We start from the raw sequence: 19668 nt of genomic DNA, 5'->3' as shown, positions 1-19668 counted from the left end.
GACAAATCCTTCAAGAGCTTTCTCAAATTAACCGTTAGGATTCGGATAAAAACTTTAGGTCTCCTCCTTCTTTGACAACATTACTCGCAAACAGGAATGGTCACTAGGCCTTAGTTCTCAACGGACAGTGGCGCCACCTAATTGTTCTTTTTATTTTCTCATACTTTTAAAAAATAAGTTTTATTACTTTGAAATTAAAGAAAGTTTTTACAAATTTTGAAATATACTCGTAATTAATATTTTGTACACCCTACCTTTGCAGCTAAAACAGCTTTAATTCGGTTTAGCTTGAAGTGAATAAGCTTTTGGCCTTCTTTGGTGTTAATATTTTTTCAATCGGTTTTCACTCTTGGCCATACTTAATAAATCTAGCGTAATGATCCACCAAAGATGATGTACGGGTTCTGAGTTCTGACCCGAGGACTGGGGTGACCAGCATACCAATATAAAACATTTACTTCTTGGGTCTGAAGCCAATGGCGAATGATCTTTTAAGTATTTTTCATATCATGGTCATATTGGAAGACAATGTCCGAAAGGTTTTTTCCCCATTTTCTGACCGACGCACGACACGAGGCAAGGTTATCATTTAATATATGAATGTAGGATTGTGCAATCATTCCACCATCTGCTTTAGAGTTTGCATCCTATCTATATCATTATGTTACCGCATCCACATTTTACAGTTTCTTTTACCAAACGTTTTGTTAGAGGCTCTTTGGGTATTTCGAGTCCCATTCTCTGCCATTGGAGCCCAAGCGATTGATTTTGATTTCATCGAAACACCTTATTTTCCCGGCCATTGTGGTGTAGTTTCTATAATCTTTTTCACACTACAATACACAGCTTTCTTTTGCGGTATTAGTAAAGGTTTTCTTGTTTTTAATCTTCGTTTCATTCGGGCTTGTCTTAGAACTCTTCTAACCTATTCTGTTCCGCAAGTCACTGATAAATTTTGTTTTATCTGTACAGCATTGTCAAATTGCCCACTGTTGGCAGAAATAAGGCTTTCTCGTTTCGTAACAGCTTAGATTTTCTAAGAGATGATCAATATTTTGCTTTAAAATTAAGCATTCTCCCACCGCTTTTTTTTATAATAAGCGCACACTCAAAGGGATATATTACCCTTATTATGTAGACACAGTGTGAGCACTAGGAAAGGGAGAGAGGGCTTGAAAGGAGATGTCGGTGCACATTGGTTTTGAATTCCTGAATATTGCAATAGCTGGGAAAGACAGAGTGTGGCAAGGCATTCCACATCTCTGTACTTGACAGTACGACCGAAGATGGGCTTGAGAAGCGCGAGTATCACGGTTGAACTGTTTAAGGGGAGGAATGCAGCTGGCTATTTCTCTAGAGCATAAACCATTAAAATAACGGTAAAAGAGGGTGAGACAAGAAACTTTTCGACGATGTTCAAGTGACGTAAATGATCTTATGATGGAAATATCACCAATAAGTCTAAATGCTCTACGTTCAATACTGTCCAAGAGGCTTAAGTAAGTTGCAGGAGCTTTGGACGTATATAAGTCTTGTAAATAACAGCCAGATCAGGGGGGAGAAAAACTTCGTGCATCGCCTTAGAAAACCCAAACATCTTGCGGCATTTTTGGCGACATCGCGTATGTGATCGTTCCACAAAAGGTGGTTGGTGATACACATATCGAGATGTTCAGTTTCTTCGATGCAAGTGCCTTTATGGATAGTGGCAGGGGAGTATATTTCGCTTTAACGATACAAGACTGCTGATATGACACGATGGTCAGATGTATCTAGAGGAGATACAACACTAATATTGTACTTACTAGGGTCAGAGGTAAGAAACAAGTCAAGAGTGTTTTCTGCTCGACCTTCCACGTCCGAGATTCGAGTGGGCTCGTTGACCAGCTGAGTTAGGTGGTTTAACTCAGCGAAGATCTCAGCACACACTCCTTCTGGTGTTGACTGGCCCGAATGTTGAAGCCATGAAGAATTGTGTACATTGAAATCGCCCGCAACAACGATTTCAGTGCGAGGGTTGGGCGAAACAATTCTAGAATCAGACAAAGCATCAAATTCACGAGAAGTTGACACTCTGTCTAGATTGGAGCTTCGATAAAGGAAGCAATAGTGAATGATTTGCTTATTCACGGAAAATTTAAACCACATAAAATTGAAATAAGAATTGGTGCAGAGACCATATTGTGGCAAAAACTGATAAGCAACATCATTCCTAATGTATATGGCGAGACCATGGTGGGAAAAGAATAATGGCACCAAGTTATACCCTGGAATTAAGAATTCAGTGGGTTCGGAATCCTCACCCCCTTGGGTTCCACTTAGTGCCAATACAGCTGGCCTGTTTAAAGCAGTATGGGAGTACACAGAAAGAAAATTCTATCTAAGCCCACGAGTCTTGATTTTATCTTTGATGTATAATATAACAACATTATCAAATCTATTCGTGTTAGATGTCTTAAAAATATATTCAGTGATGTTTTTTATGTTTTGTTGGGTTTCCCAAAGACTAATAAGAATGTCATTCCACATTTGATTTTGAGCACCAAAGAATCTTATGAACTTCATCTCCGCAAGTTTCTGATGGAAAGATAATCCCAACATAAAAACAAGTCAAAGTCTTTTAGAAAACCCTTGAAGAACTTAAATATTTTTGAAGAGTTTACTACAACATTTTAGCTTGTTATACTTTATTCTCCCCAAAACCTAGTCTTTGCTTTAAAACAAAATGTAATCTTAACCTTTCATATTCACTCATATTATTTTCCAAAAATCGTGAATTTAATTACTTTTAAGACTAAGGTAACGTCTAGAAGAAAGCTTTTCTTTGTTGATTCCTTATACTAAAAACATTCTAAGTAACTACTTCTGTTTTCCAATGGTAACTCTAATGGCACTAGTTGATTTTTCTTTCATTAAGTGGAAAAGCATAAGCTTTTACAAAAGCTTCTTGATTTCAGTTTTTTCTATTACTGAAGCTACATTTTAAGTAGGTGAAAAGAGCTTTTCCATGAAACATGTAGTTCATTACTGATAATATAGGTTAGAATTAAAAACTTTTTGAATGTTTACATCTGTTGATATTAATATCAAAGTTTGATAATAAAGGAGTTATATAGAAATAGGATATGAATCTGTAAGTGTAAGTGTAGGGATTTAGTTTTCTAGCTACTCCTAAAATATGCACACTTAGATAGTAAATGTGCAAAAATCAATTTCCTATAGAAGCAACAACTAAACTGCTGTGTTAGGGGGAGTTGTGTTATCTGTGTGTATATATTTATGTATGATATATGTAAGGTAGTGTAATGAAAAATAATTGCATACTTTTAGGGTAAGCACCATAAGTGACCTATGATAATAGCGTTGCCAGAAAAAAAATGTTTGTTAGTTCAAATGTTGAAAGTTCAATTTAAGGCCTCTAACGAAAAGTAAAACATAAAAAAGATTTCATAGTTAAGTTTTATTTTTATTTTTTCCACCTCATAACTTAAGATGTAATACGAAGAAATAAACATACAATATTAATAAAAAATGAAACAAAAGAAAGAATAAACGAACTTTTGTGAAACGAAAATAACAAATAAGAGGCTGGGATGCGACCCATTTTGACAACTTTCCATTCCGTCTGTCAATTTGTCTTGCTTAAAAGTTCGTTAGTTTTTGTGTTTTGTTAAAATAGTTGTCACTTGAATTAATTCTAAAAAAAACGAAAATCACCAACAATATTTTGCCTACAAAAAAATAGTTTTATTTCAAAATCTAGTTTTATTAACCAGGTTTTTAGTCGGAAACTAATTTTTACCAATTTTAGTAACATTTCTTAAAATTGTTTATTTCTTATGTAAACAAGTACAAATTGGATGAAAACGAAATTGTTTGAACTCAATATCTTCTATTATTCACGAGATATCAAGTACCGAACACCAATTTTCACCAATTTCGCGTACTATTTTTGGTAGATTTTATTTTTTTTATGAAAAAACAGACTTTTGGATTTTAATAAGAAATTACTGAAGGTTAAATAAAATAAGTTTGAAGCCAATATTTTTAATATAAAAAAGGAAATTTGAGTCGAAAATATATGTTTTCATTTTTTGCAACAAAAAACTACCAATTCGATTTTTCTCAAAATTATACCAGATGTCAAAAACGTTATTTTTCGTTGCACAAAACTATTTTAGCCATAAAATCAAGTTTTGTTCGTAAAATTTTCGAGGTGAGAAATATTTTTGTTCCAGTTTTTTTTATTTATAAAAAAAACGTTAATTTAATTTCTTTTTCAAAGATATATTTGTTTGGTATCACGTTTCGTAAAAAGCTTTTGCTCGTCGATAACATTTCCCATGTTTCCTAATTCTATCCGAAACTTGTTTGAATCCTGAGAAACTTTTTAGTCGATTTTAATTTTTGACATTGCATTTTCTTAAAGTGCACTTTAAAGCGTTTAAGTGTTATAAACAATTCCAAAAGTGAACGATGGTGCTTTTTGAAGCGCATATAAATAAATTAAATTAATGTCTTAATTCACTTTTAACTCGAATTACAGTGTTAATTTGTTTTAAGCACTACATAGCAATTTTTTTGCGTATCTTAAACTTAAATGCTTTCAAAATTATTTGACATTTTATAATTCTGATTTTTTTTGTGGTTTTATTAGTAGAAAAATAAAATACCAAATATTTTTAGTTCATACAAATTCAGATAGGCAGTTACAGTTTTTTTTACAAAAAATTAAAAACCGAAAAAAAATTAACAAAAGTTTGTAAAAAATGATTTTCGACTCAAATATCTTTTCAAAAATTTTAAATATTGGCTTCAAACTAATTTTATCTTATAAGAAATATTGTTTTCAACATTCGATTAAATTTTGAAAAAAATCGAATTGACAGTTTTTTTTACAAAAAATAAAAATAAAAAAACAATACTAAAACTTGGTAAAAATTTACTTTCAACTCAAATAGCTTTTCAAAAATTAAAAATATTGGCTTCAAACTTATTTTATTTCTCATAAAATATTGTTTTCGATATTCAGTAATTTTTATATAAAAATTCAACAGTCCGTTTTTTCATAAAAAATTTCGATATTCAGTAATTTTTATATAAAAATCCAACAGTCCATTTTTTCATAAAAAATAAAATCTACAAAAAATAGTACGCAAATTTGGTAAAAATTGATACGAGTACATATAGACAAACTTTTAAGCAAGACAAATCGACAGACAGGATGGGAAGTTATCAGTGTGGGTTGCATCCCAGCCTCTTTTTTATTACTTTTTTCTAACGAATACATAAAAAACATTACTTAAACAAAAAACAAAAGGTAATATTTAAAAAAAAACTTCATTATCTCAACATTTCATCGCACAAAATTAAGCGTACACTTTGTATTTATGGTTTTTTAAGTCAAGTTTTCAAAAAAATACCTTTTTTTTAAATTAAATTTGAAACCAATGTTCGTCGCAGAAATAATTTTCGTTTCAATATTCACTTCCTCATTTTTTGTAAAAATGGCAGAAAAAAGAAAAGAAACCGACATTGATACAAGTAAATTAATTTCAAAACTACATTTAAACAACAAATCTTTACGTGAAATTGGCGAAATAGTCGGCCGAACACATTCAACCGTCCAAAAAATACTTAACCCTAAACGAGCCTTTAAAAGGACGAAAAAAAATCATTTCTCAGCAAGACATACGAGTAATTTTAAGAAATTTCAAAGTAAACCCCAAAACGAGCGTACCAAACATGGCGGCCGAAATGGCGACACTTATTGAAAGACCAGTTTCAACCCAAACTTTTAGTGGGGTTCTTCGGAGAAATTATTTGAACTGCAGAGTAGCTCGGAAAAAATCTGTTATTTTCATTATTAACAAGCAAAACCGTCTTGAGTCCGCTAAAAAGCACCTAAACAAATCCCAAGTTTCTGGAATGATATTTTGTTCTCGAACGAGACCAAAATTAACTTATTTGGGTCTGACGGAAAGCAAATTGTTTGAAGAAAGCCCAAAACTTAGTTCAAGACAGAGAATTTGCTTGCTACTGTTAAGCTTGGGGAGGAAATGTTATGTTATGGGAGTAAATGGTGGCAAATGGGACTAGAAACTTTGAATTTACTGAGACAATCATGTACGAGTGAAAATTTGTATACATTCTTTAAAGAAATATGCGTCGGTCTGCAGAAAAACTGAATTCGTCAGAAACCTTTTACTTCCAACAAGATAACGATCTAAAACACACATTGTTTGCTGTGAAGGAATGGTTGCTGTATAATTTCAGAAAAAAGCACAAGACCCCACCTCAGTCATCGGACCTCAATCCCATCGAGCATTTGTGGCAAAAATAAAGCAAAGGTTGCAGAATTGCAACCCAAATAACAAAAGTCAATTGAAAGCCGAAGATTACGGAATTTTGGAAAAATATATCCCCGTCTTTTACTACAAAATTGTTGAGTCAATGCCGCGGCAACTATAAGCTGTGATTATGGCTAAAGGTGGCCCTACAAAATATTAAAATTTGAATTTCACCCATTCAATAACATTTTTGTATGCTTTGAATTCCAAATTTTGTGCCACGCATTTGATGAGAATTTTTGAAATTTTAAAATCGTCAATTCAATTTTTCTTCTTGACAGAGAAGTCAAAAACGTTATTTTTTGTTGAATATTATTATTTTTTAGATGAAATCGTTTTTTGTTCGTAAAATATTGAAGTGACAATTATTTTGGTTCAGTTTTCTGATTTATACAAAAACAAATGGTTAATTGAATGTTTCTTTTATTTTTTTATTTCATTCATTTTAAATCGCTAGCGGTATTGGTTCGAATGATATTTCGGGTGAACTTAATTTTTTTTAAAAGTCTTTTCCGCATCTTTCCATATTTTGAAAATTTATTTGAATTCAATATCTTTACTTGTTCTTGGGATATAGAACCAAAAATGGTATCCTGAACGCACGGTTCGAACGTACGTACACAGGCACAAATTAACATGATCATTAAAAATCTTTGAATTAGATTAAAAAGCCTAAAAATATCAATATGGTCAATTCGAAGTATAAACGGAAAGCATAAAATGTTTAAAAAAGGATATTTTTAAAATGTGAGCAGGTGGTTAAAAAAAATAAAGGTTGGAATTCAAAAGCAGCATTAAAATTCATGGTTTCTTATAAACTTTCCATAGAGCCAAAAGAAGACGGATAACCAATGAGAATTTTAAGGAACTAAGTAAGTTGCAAGGATTTGTATTTCTTAAAGAGACGCATTTTAAAAACCTTAAGTGATAGAGATATTCAAATTCAAGACAACTTAATTTTAAAAAAGTATTGCTTATTCTTGTGGGACAGAAAAGAAATTAATTTCGAACGATAGTAGTTAGTCGCTTCATTTTGTCCAGTGAATGCAGTTTTCCAGAGCTTTGACTTTGAATAAGTACGTCGAAAGTTTGTTATATTTATAAATCTGAAATTCACTAATCCCATTCGATGATAAGAAATTATGTCCAAGGTTGTATGCTCAAATAACTCCACCAAGTCGTTTTCGATTCATACTATTTACAATAAAATTATGACAAAATTACGGAATTAATTTTTCGGACCAACTACTCTTATCTTGTTATTCACAACTATCCGAAATTTTCAAAGTCTTGAAACAAAATGTTTATCGCTATAATGTCGTCGAAAAATTTTGTTTTACGTTTTCCCGGAATGTTTCGAGTTTTCACCAAGATTTTCCTTTTTTTTCATTCCTGAACAAACGACCAAAACATTTCACACATAAACATCAATTTTTGATTTTACCGATATCCCGAATTTTCGGAGAGGTTTTCCAAATGTTTAGTGCGATAGACTGTCTTGGGTTCAATCCCTGCCTGTGCCATCTAAACCTTATTTTACGAGTACTGCTTCTTGCGAGGAATTGACATATCCTCCAAGAGTACTTCTTGTTCTTAAAACTGCTTTTACAAATTAGCCGTTCGGATGTGGTTTCAAACTGTAGGCCCCCTTCATCCCAGAAATGGTTGAGAGTTGTAAGGCACTAGGCCCTAGTTCTCAAAAATATTATTAAAAAATTAAAGTATTTTTCATTAAAATAAGGTTGTAGAAATGTAGAAGTTTAAGAGACACACTAATTTGTTTCGAATTTAACGCCTGACTTCTAAACTTTATCAGCTTCAAGATTTTATAACATCTGTAAACATTTTTTTAAATTGGATTTCTAGTCTTAAATTTTTTTTAATGACACCGATTTGACAGTTTGATGTTAAAAGCTTTTATAGTTGAAACCCATAGATGCTAAAATAATCTTTTTTCTTATAGAATACAAAAACTTTTTGTTATGTTTTCATTAATTTTGTCTTTTTTTTATTCAAAATTCCTATCTCAGTCTCTTATTTTACACACCAGCACACCCATCTTAAGCTTTCTTAGCCATAGCCTTCTGGACGAATTCCTTGATTCCATCTCCGATCTTGCTGCCCATCAAACACTTGTGTCCACGGAACACCCAAACATCAGCACTGCTCTTCTGTTCGTTCTTGTCAACGCACTTCTCAACAATGGCAGTAGCTTCGGCTTCATCCATTTTCAACTTGAATTGCTTGACAATACGATCAACATGGTATCCTTCGTGCTCGCAGAAGATTTCCAATTTCTCGCTACAACATTGAATGTACTTGCGCACAGGCTCCTCATCGGGATAAATAAATGCCTTCAAGCTATCAACTTGTTCCGTTGATAATGGGTTGGAGGCCAAGCATTCGGCACGAATTCCCTTGATTTCTTCAAATTTCTTTGGAACCCATTCATCAGCTACAACCTATCAAGGACCAAACAATAAAATACAAATCTTTTAATTCAAGTATTCAATATTCAATGAATGGAAACACTTTGTTTTTTTTTAGGAAACACTTACAGCAGCGATTATGGCAAAAATAACTAGGAAGGTTTTCATGTTTTTAAAAATGTGTGTCCTATTCGAAGATTTCAATTAGACTAACAGCAAACGCTGGTAAGGCAGAAATATTTATAGGAGGCCTTTTTCTGCAGTGTCAGTTCTTCTTGTAGATAAGGAATTATTATATTATCTCTAATGGTTGGTCAGATTTATTGTCTAATGACATAGGTTAATATTTTTTTCTATTTGCCTGATTGATAAGAACCTTAATTTGCAGAATCTATATGTAAAATAAATAACAAAAAAAATATTTAATATATTTGTTTTTAAATGGAAATGTTTACAAATCCATCTGTCTGTTCTTCGTTGGTGTGAAGGAAATTTCCTAAAATTATAACTTATAGGTAAGAGTTATAGATACAGTCCACATCAATAGAGTGTGCCCGAAATAATTAATAGGATTGAATATCCTAATTTCTCTCAGCTTTTTTGGTCACAATTAATTTGTAAAACAACGAATTCAAGTTTACTTTCACCTTTTCTTAATTTTTGGCAGTGGTTTTTACTTTCTTAAGAGTTACTAACGATTGGTACAAACCATTTACATAATTTATCCAAGATACAAAGTGCTTAACATCATTGTAATTAACCTTGAGTCATTAAGATCGGATAAAGTATCGCTAAATTTTTAGAATTTACTAAAAACGGCAAAAAAGATTGTTGAGTGAGGAGATATGTGACTTGGTGAGACTTCGTTCAATATACATTATGAAAAAATTGTTTGAAATGAGAATAAGTTTTTGAACAAATTTTGTTTGTGTCTGTTGAAGAGCTTATTAAAAAACGTTTTTGAGCTTTCGAAATTTTAAAAAAATGTGTAATATATTTTTTTTAAATGCAAAAACTAACATTTGACAATTTTGATCATCAAATATATATCAAACAAATAACCCATGGCAGTCTTCCGGGATAATAGAAAAATATTTGCTTTTTTCATTAAAAGAAGCCAAGTGAAGAAAAACAAATTAGAGAAAGTTTAATAAAAATGTATCGCTTTGTTTTTGAGAAAAATTGAATTTTCAATTTGTATCCAACCAAATTCGCCTAACGCGAATCCGCTTAAAACCTTAATTTCCAAATTTAAAGTCAATCGTCCCAATTGTTTGGGCTCTAGGAGCAAGAACAGGCAGACACAGAGACGGACGGACTTCTATACCATCGTTATGTCATGTTTGATTACAATCTCGAGTTCGAGATTTCTATATAATTCGTATAAATTCCAAGTAAGTTTTCATTTCCCTTCCCTGACCACTCTCAAACTTGGTTTATTAATAGCCATAATTTTTAAAAACATAAATTATTATTTGGAAACTTAACTTCGATCTTTAAAACCCCCTTAAATTTTGTTTCTACAATCAAAACCAAAGTATATTTAGTTATATTTTTCGGATATAAGTCTAAAACTTATTTCCCTAGTCTACCTTTTTCATATTTTTTTTACAGAGTGCCTCTAGAATGGTGGAGTAAAACTGTTTTTACCAAAAATAAATGCAAAAAATGTTTCTACAAATTGATTGAAGAGTAGAAGGTTTGTTTTATTTTGGTTCAACTTTTTTAAATGCTTACGTGAAGTTTGATATAACAGCTGTCGCTTGTTTCTTTATTAATTAATAAATATGAAACACTCAATGTTTGACCCTATAGCAGAAAGGGATTTGCGAAATTTCAATAAAGTAAAGTTCCACCATTAAAGCTTGTAAGTTTGGAGTTGTAAAATTAATAGTGGACTTAAACAGACTTTCTAAGCAATTTGTATGTCTTTGGTTGTTTTACCGATAGTTTTCCAAACAATGTTCAGTCTTGGATAGACATTCTTTTTTTAACCGCACACCAAGAATGTGAATTCTTTACCCAATTTTTGTTTCCGTTTTCAAAATTTAAGATCAATGTGCACCGTTATCTCCTCTTCCTTTGTTTAGTGTGTGAAAATTGTAAAATGGAAATATATGTGCCTTTTTACTTGTTCCTACCAAAAACCATAACTTAATTAAACCTTACACCACTCAACACTGTTTTCTCAGCAACTTCGAAAAAATTGTCCAATAAATCCGTAGTTTTAATATCGTTACTTAAAATTACTTGTGACCAGAGTTTTATAAGCAATAAACACTTAAATTATTATGTCTGATTAAATATTAACCTAGAGCAAGTTTATATGATCTTACTAGGGCTTAAAAAGGTGAACTAATTTGCAATTTTGTTTGCCTTTGCTTATATGCCAACATAAAGTCCATATGTTTAATTAAATGAACAGTGAACATTGATACGATTTTATTTCAAGCAACCATTAAATGAATTGGTCAACCTATTAAGGGAGATAAGCTCAGCAAATATGTTCTTCAAATAACCTTTGTCTATGATAATTCTATGAAAACAGATTATTAAAGGTAAATATGTAGCTTTATTTTTGTTCAGAATTATAAAATACAAACCATATTTATTTTACAAAAATAATGTAGTAGAGAGGTCAATAACATTTTAATTGCTTTATTCATTATTTAGAAAGATTTCCGATAAGCTTTGTTTCGTTCTATTAAGTAAATAACAGAAATTAAATTTAAAAATTAACATGTTTAATGAAAGGGACGAGTATTTTTGGAGAACATCAGCGATTTTTGTGGTGCCTTATTTTAGTGAACTATTTTTTTGGCAATATTTAATGTTGTTTTTGTGTTTTTGATTTGGAAAATATTTTCAGAATTAGGAAGCACTCTTGTTAGGTTCTTAATTTACTGTCGTGGCTAAATTTTGTATCACATATTTTAATTATCATAAATATAAATAAATAAACTCATAGGGCAAACCAAAACCAATTAATTTTTAACTTGCCATAGAAAGTTATTGTAATGGTCCGATTTGTCAAATTGAAAATTTCGACATTTAGAAATATGTCTGTGCGTGAGTCTGTTCGTACGTCCGTTCGTCCGTACGTACGTACGTTCGCGACGTTTTTTCGTCGTCCATAGCTCAAGAAGCAGAAGACATATCTACTTCAAATAAATTTGATTGCACAGACAATAATGCAGAAAGATGTATAAAGGGCTTTCAAGAAAATTGGGTTGGTTGTTTTTCTTACCATACCTAGCAGTTTAAAAAACAAATTGAAAATTTTGGTTAACCCCAAATATCTCACAAACTAATGACGCTAGAGACTTGAATTAAATTGTATATTATACATAGTAACGTAGCACCCGTGGCATGATAGTTAGTGTATTGGACTGTCATGCCAGAGGTCTGGGCTCGATCCCTGCCTATGCCATCTGAAGTTTTATTTCACGGGTACTGCCTCTTGCGAGGAATTGAAAAATTCTCCAAGAGTAATTCTTCTCATAAAAAGTGCTTTCTCAAAAATTTTCCGTTCGGATTTGGCTTAAAACTGTAGGTGCCCTCTATCCCTGACAACAGTACTCGCACACAGGAATGGTTGAGAGTTGTAAATCACTAGGCCCTAGTTCTCAACGGACTGTTGCGCCACCATCAATTTATTTATTTTGAAACCAAATAACTGTTTTTTTATAAATCAAAAAAACTGAAAACAAAAATTGTGATCTCGAAAATTTTATGAATAAAAAATGATTTTATCTCCAAAACAATTTTGTACAACGAAGGTAAAATTTTGAGAAAAATATATAAAAACCTATTAATTATTTAAAAAGGTTTTTCCTTTTTTGTTGTTTTTAAATTTTAATTTTTTGTATTCAAAACGAATACATTTTGGTTCTCATCTGTGGAACCATTTGTTTAACAAATTTTTGTTTAATTGTTGTCCACTGATGATGGTTTCGCAACTGAGAACCAAAATGTATTCGTTTTGAATAAAAAAAATAAAATTTAAAAACAACAACAAATTTTGGCCTTTTATTACGATTTTTGCGGCCAATAAGGAAAAACATTTTAAATAATTAATTAATCCAACCACAAACCTGGCTAAATCATCACAAATTAATTGTGAATTTAATTATAAAAACCTAAATAAAACATTACTCAAAGTTGGTAAAAATTGATATTCGACTCAAATATCTTTTCAAAAACTTAAGATTATGCTTCAAACTTATTTTATCTTATAAGATATATTGTTTTCAACATTCGTACAAAAGAGAAAACCTAACAAAAAAAAATACTAAAACTTGGTAAAAATTTACTTTCGAAAAAAAATTCAAAATATTGTCTTCAAACTTTTTTATTTCACAGAAATTATTGTTTCCGATATTCAGTAGTTTTTTATAAAAATCCAACTGTCCGTTTTTTCATAAAAAAAAAATGTAGGTTCGGTCCTTGATATCTCTCAAATTATTTTCTTTCATCCAATATGTACAAATTTATGAAATGATACTAAAGTTGGTAAAAATTTGTTTTCGACTACAAATCTATTGAACAAAACTATATTTTTTAACTAAACTATTTCTTTATATGAAAAATATTGTTGGTAATTTTACAATTTTAAAGAATAATTAAACTGACAACTTTTTTAACCCAACACGAAAAACTAGATGCAAGCTTTTAAGCAAGACAAATCGACAGACGGGATGGGAAGTTGTAAGTGTGGGTCGTATGCCAGCCCCTTTTTTCATTTTGAAATAAAGTAAAGTAACGACTTTGATAATGCCTTAAGACTCCCCCTAAATGAGCTCGATCTGGGAGAGTAAGTCCAGGTTCAAGTAAGACTGGCGTAGAAGAGAAGTCATTAGTACTGCCAATTCCTTCTGAGTCAGTTGTTGTGCAATCGGAGCCATTGGTGTGATTATAAATGCAAACTAACGACTAAACGTTAGAATGTTGCATACCGAGCAATGCGGGTGGATAGGATAGACAGAAAAAATCAGCTTGAGAAAACAACTTGATCTGTGAACTTGAATAAAGCCGAGAGCATGGTCCGCGCCACGTGCGGAAGTTCCACCAATCCTTCCGAAACATGACGCAGTATACACCACGCTGCTCATATTGCAAAGACGTAAAGGGAAATCTGATTACCCAGTTCTCAAACATACTGGAGCTCTTGGAAGTTAACTTTAATGAATTGTCAAACGATCAGCTCAGTGCAAAAGTGTAGGCTCCAGCTTTTCAAGAAGAAAGAGGCTGTAAAAAGAGTCAAACAAAAGAAAACCCCTTTTACATCGAGCAGTTCTTGAAAGTATAGTACACATATGGGAACATGAAGTGAAGCAGTCTTCACAATAAGTTTTTATATGTCCCATACACAAGAAAGGAAATGTCACAACATACCGCAATTATAGAGGTATCACGTCGTTGAACCTATACGATACTGTCCTCTATTCTACAAGATTGGATAGCCATACATACACTATCATCGGACAATATCAGTGTGGCCTTATCCAAGGCAAATCAACAACAGCAGACGTGATTCTAAACCTTACGCATGCGAAGGACAAATTTTTTAACATTTAATATTTTAACTTATTATAAACATAGAGTTTAAGGCCGCCTACGGAGTATAACCAAGGTAGAAGTCATGTAGGTTATGAGATAATTATAAATCCCAAATAATTTGCCAAGACTTTGTAATTTATGATCATGATCATGATCAATATAACAACCAAGTAAAAAGAGCCCGATTTTTATCCAGACCAATCAACATATACAATGGACTCTGACAAAGGGATGATTTGGCCTGCCTCTTTCCAACTTGGTTTTGGGGAAAGCAATCTGTGGCTCTAGCACGTTCCGAATCGGAGCCATAGTCACCAGGTCCAGCCAGATACTGGCCTACCCGAACTACATCGGCATTATCGGGAGAACCGAACCCAGATCGAGCAGCCGGTGCGCGGTGGCGGCGGCCGGCGGCGCTGCGATAAAAAAATAGAAGAAAAATACACGGGAGGTTGCTTAAAGCAAACAGCGTCATCTTTGATCTGTCTCTTTAAATCCAAATACCATAACTACTAAGCTGCTGCCGTATAGGACGATGGTTCTGCTATTTTTAACATATGGATCAGAGATCTCCTAGGCACGTTGGAGAGAGCTTCAATCATATATTGATATTGTGAAAAAAAATTGTGCTCGGTAGACTCCGGTGAGCTCGACACCTGACTCGTATAAGTGAGGAGGAACTAACTCGGAATGTCCTTTGTATTACAAAGACAGTGACTAACGTGATAACGTCGGCTCGCGATCGGTTTAAATAGGTGATTTATTGTATGGTACGAGGACAAGATCCCAGTTATCGAGCCGATGATGATAACGATATTCACATAATATCAAAATTAATAGCATAAGAAGTAAAGTATATTTAAGTACTGAACAAACACTAAACCATTTAGAGCTATAAAATTTCGAAATCTGTAAATTAGGGATCATTAAAAATTAAAGGTGACCGGAGGTAAATTGTTCTCATCTTAGTTAAAGCCTTGAGCCCTTGAATGATTAGATATGAGATTGCTGTTGCAGTGATTGGCTCATGTAACATATGTACATTTTCGTCTATGGACTAAAAGTTGTCTAAAATCATTAAGATCTGATAATACGAATGGATTCTTATCTTCTTATTCATACAATGACAAAATTCAACAAATTGATATCCACAATCTGGCTATTTTTGTCAGGTGCTCTAATTCTCATTGAGTTACCCTTTTATTTGTCTATATGCAGTTCGGAAATTATCAGAACCATTAAGTATTCTAAGTCGCAAAAAAAGCAATTACTAAATAATTGAGTGAAAAAAGACACAATATAATATTAAAATCTACTTTCTCCACCCATTTATCTGATATTCACTATCTGGCCAATGGCCACATATTTGATTCTATTTACTTTTATATCCTTGGAAGGACACTTATATGGATATAATACCTTTCTACATATGAATAAACAGTTGCATAGAAAGTTTATTTCCACTTATTTATATTGTTTCCAAGAAACACCTCCAAAGCAATATTTTAAACTCAAGAAATGTATAACCTCAACCTAATTTAAGGATCCGTATAGGAAATGTAAACCTTTTCGTATTTTATTGGCATTTTATCACCACGATAAAGTAAAGTTTTCAAGCCAAGTTGCATGATACCCTAAGAACAACCTTGCTCGATATAAATAATAAACCCTTCTATTGCATAAGAATTTACCTCCTGCTTTGATAAAAGCTACAGAACTTATTTTTGTTTAAATTTTCTTTTAAAAACCAATTTCAAAAAGTTTAATAATTTGCAAAACAAACTCTAATCTAAACCTACGCAGCTAAACTGAGTGCCACAATTTGTATGTAAATAAACAATTAAAATCTCGTTACTATAGAACGCAAACGAATATTGCAATTACTATATTTAAGCTAATCAACCGTAGTTAACGTCAAAGTCTCTATATAACGCTCTACCTTCCTGGATTCTTAAAGGCCAGCCAAAATGTACTCTATCTGTACTTTATCTATGAGTCCATAAACAACTTCACAGTTGTTGGATTGGCACAGTAGCACAGTCGCATTAATAAATTCAAGAGCTTAAAACTATAGAATTAAAGTAGGTACTCTACAACTGTCAATTAATTGACACATTCTCGTGCGTACCTCAGCCTTTCTTGCCACCACTCTTGGAAGCACTTCAACTGAAAAGCAAAATTAAATATTTGCTAAACTTTTTCTTTTTTCTTCAATAAATCAATAAAACTTTGTTCTCTTTTCTTTTTCCACTGTAGATAGGTATTTAAGTTCAAAAAATGTGTTTCCAATAGGCTTATTATTTAATGTAGTTGGCCAGGCCACTAAAGAACTCTACAAAACAATAGGTACCTTAGTTTCAAAGCTTTTTAAGTCGACAACAAGGTCTGTAATACTCGAATAGTTTTTGTATCTCTTTGTAATGATAATTATTGTTCTCTTTATAGATATTATTTCTCTTTCCACAAACAGATTCAAGTTAGTCAATTAATTTATTATTGTTAGGGATTTCATTCATATAAATTTAAATGACGGTCTTGAAATTGAACTTTAGTCCATGGAAACAAGTTTGTGTGTAGACATACCTATAGATACATTTTATGTAACATCTGAGTCTGTGCTTTTAGATAATTTCTTTATTATTATGGATTATTTTTTTATTCTCGTATAATAAAGCAAGAGTGGCTATGCATATGCAAAGCGTAAAAGATATACTTCTTTTTTTACTTAGGTATAAAATTTTAATGTAGGGTAATGTAGTACCCGTGGCATGATGGTTAGTGCGTTGGACTGTCATGCAAGGAGTCTTGGGTTCAATCCCTGCCTGTGCCACCTTAATTTAAAAAATTAATTTTCACGGGTACTGCCTCTTGCGAGGAATTGACAAATCCTTCAAGAGTAATTCTTGTCATGAAAAAGTGCTTTCTCAAATTAGCCGTTCGGATTCGGCCTTAAATTGTAGGTCCCTTCCATTCCTGACAACAGTACTCGCACACAGGAATGGTTGAGAGTTGTAAGTCACTAGGCCCTGGTTCACAACGGACTGTTGCGCCACCCCATTTGATTTGATTTGATAAAATTTTAATATAGCTAAACACAGATAAATATAAATATAAATATAAATATTAACATTAATATGAATATAAACATAAATATATATCTAAATTTATATATATGAATACCTATAAGTATAAATATAATATAAAATATGATCTTAAATTACGTGTCCCGATGTTTGTTCGCGATTGACATCTTTACTACTTAACCGATTTTAATCAAATTTGTACACCATGTGAAGTTAGATCCAACTTGAAAGATGGCTTTTATCTAAATTTATGATTGCAATATTATTTTACTGCAAATTATTTGTCTATAAGTTTACAGTAACAATTATCTGTAAGCTTCAAACGACTCTTATAAAACTAGCTCAGTCATTCGGCTATTTTGGCAGCCAATAATGTTGATGTTGACGAAACTTACTTAGAGATACAACTGTTTTTACAAGGCGATCCGATGTCTTTTTAATCAATCGATACTGATGTTGTTAGTGGAAATGATGATGAAATCCAATTGAATTTTCAAATTCACTAGATATACCTGAAATGTCATTTCATAATGTTCGATTCAAGATTAGTTCACCTTTTATTCTCCTGCTTCATTTGAATCCACCTCAATTATGCGACATTACATGTTTGGTCATAAAAAGATCACCGGAAACATTCTTGAAGCAGCCATTTCATTTGGAAAATTTAAAGGAAAAGTGGTCTTGTTGCCACGTATTCCGATGATACCAGATTCTATCATACGAGTACCCTTCAGAAGGTTAAAGTTTCCAATTAGTTTGGCTTTTGTCAAAATGTTGTGCACTGATTGGTGCTAAATTAAAAATATTTATAATTCAAATAATAAAAATTATTATTAGACGATTTTTAACTATCCGCCCTACCTACCTCATTTTTAATTACTAAATTGTTATTTACTAAAAACTTTGTAATATACTCATTTGTTACAAACCTGAATACAAATAAAAGTGATGTTTAGATTTAATTTAACAAATCCCAAACCAGTAAATTTTAAAACCAGTTGTAACGTTACAGTCTTCGTAAAAAAGTATGGTGTTGCCCATGTCTGATATTCTTCTACCTTAAACAGAGCACAACAATGTCTTATGAAAAAAAAAATGTTAGCCACAGCAACGCGTGGCCAGGTCAGCTAGTAAAAATATAAATATGAAAGAAAAAAAGAGGGAGGGATGCGACCCACACTGATAACTTCAAATCGAAACTGTCTATTTGTCTTGTTAAAAAGTTTGTACTTTTTACGTGTTAGGTTTAAAAGTTGTTAGTTGAATTATTTTTACAAATTTAAAAAATTACCAACAATGTTTTTCATATAAAGAAATAGTTTAGTTTGAATATCTGGTTTTGTTAAATAGATTTTTATTGTACAAATTTTTCTTACCAAATTAGTAGCATTTTTTAAATTTTTACAAAGTAGATGAATGAAATTAGATTTTTCTCAAAATTTTACTGAATGTTAACAATAATATTTTTTAAAAGATAAAAGTAGTTTAAAGCCAACATCTTTCAAAGTTTTTAAAAGATATTTGAGTTGAAAATGTATTTTTATCAACTTTGAGGTTTATATTTTTTTATAAAAAAAAACTGTCAATTCGATTTTTCTCAAAATTTTACCAGATGTTGAAAACGTTATTTTTCGTTGCACAAAATCGTTTTGGAGATAAAATCATTTTCGAGGGGAAACATTTTTTTTTTCGGTTATTTAGATTTATAAAAAACCGTTTTCTGGATTTTTTCAAAAATAGCTCGGAACGAGTTGTAGAGATTGTTTGTAAAGGAAAAAAGACTGATATACTCGTAGAAGTCATAAGCCCATAATTAGTATAGGGAAAAGGAAGGCGAAAGAGAAGGGGCCTGTCTGACGTTCCTTTTCGTAGTTTAAATAAGGTATATAAGGCACGACCCCATCTGCGGCACTGGACACCTTACTCTACCTAACAACTCTTGACATGTGTTTGGGTGTTGGATCATAAGTTTTTGATTTACTTGACATATTTAACAAACAAATAGCAGCAAGCTCTGCTATTCACCTCAAAACTTCGTCGCAGTGGACTTACAACAACATTGGCTACTCCGTAATTCTTAGGTATTAAGAATCAATTCCAAAGCACGCAGACTACACCATCCCCCACCTTCAATTCGACAGAAATTTCCAGATTTCTATACCTCCCAGATCTTTTTCGGAGGATAAGACATTCCTGATGGAAGATGAGTCAATCCATTTCTATACCAGATGGGTCAGGTGGAGGTGT

At 32.1% G+C, this 19668-nt stretch overlaps 1 protein-coding gene and 1 long non-coding RNA gene across 2 annotated transcripts; one reads left to right on the top strand and one right to left on the bottom strand.

Moving 5' to 3' along the window:
• Nucleotides 1–8324: 8324 nt before the first annotated feature.
• LOC129942709 (general odorant-binding protein 99a-like) lies at nucleotides 8325–9098 on the bottom strand. The gene is made up of 2 exons (XM_056051754.1): nucleotides 8909–9098; nucleotides 8325–8812 (listed from the first exon to the last, which is right to left on the bottom strand). The coding sequence occupies exons 1-2, from the start codon at nucleotides 8945–8947 to the stop codon at nucleotides 8411–8413; spliced, it is 441 nt and encodes a 146-aa protein (XP_055907729.1). The 5' UTR covers nucleotides 8948–9098; the 3' UTR covers nucleotides 8325–8410.
• A 7555-nt stretch (nucleotides 9099–16653) lies between these two features.
• On the top strand, nucleotides 16654–17044 carry LOC129954010 (uncharacterized). The gene is made up of 2 exons (XR_008782626.1): nucleotides 16654–16721; nucleotides 16784–17044. It is a non-coding gene; the product is annotated as an uncharacterized LOC129954010 (long non-coding RNA).
• The last annotated feature ends 2624 nt before the right edge of the window (nucleotides 17045–19668 follow it).

The sequence above is a fragment of the Eupeodes corollae genome, chromosome 1, assembly GCF_945859685.1.
Source record: "Eupeodes corollae chromosome 1, idEupCoro1.1, whole genome shotgun sequence".
In the NCBI taxonomy this organism is placed as follows: domain Eukaryota; kingdom Metazoa; phylum Arthropoda; class Insecta; order Diptera; family Syrphidae; genus Eupeodes; species Eupeodes corollae.
This window is presented reverse-complemented; position numbering and strand designations above follow the sequence as displayed.

Bases quoted from the DNA above. Each gene is read 5' to 3' on its own strand.
- LOC129942709 (XM_056051754.1), bottom strand. From the start codon at position 8,947: ATGAAAACCTTCCTAGTTATTTTTGCCATAATCGCTGCT. The intron at 8,813-8,908 runs GTAAGTGTTTCC...GGTCCTTGATAG, and splicing joins TTTTTGCCATAATCGCTGCT to GTTGTAGCTGATGAATGGGT.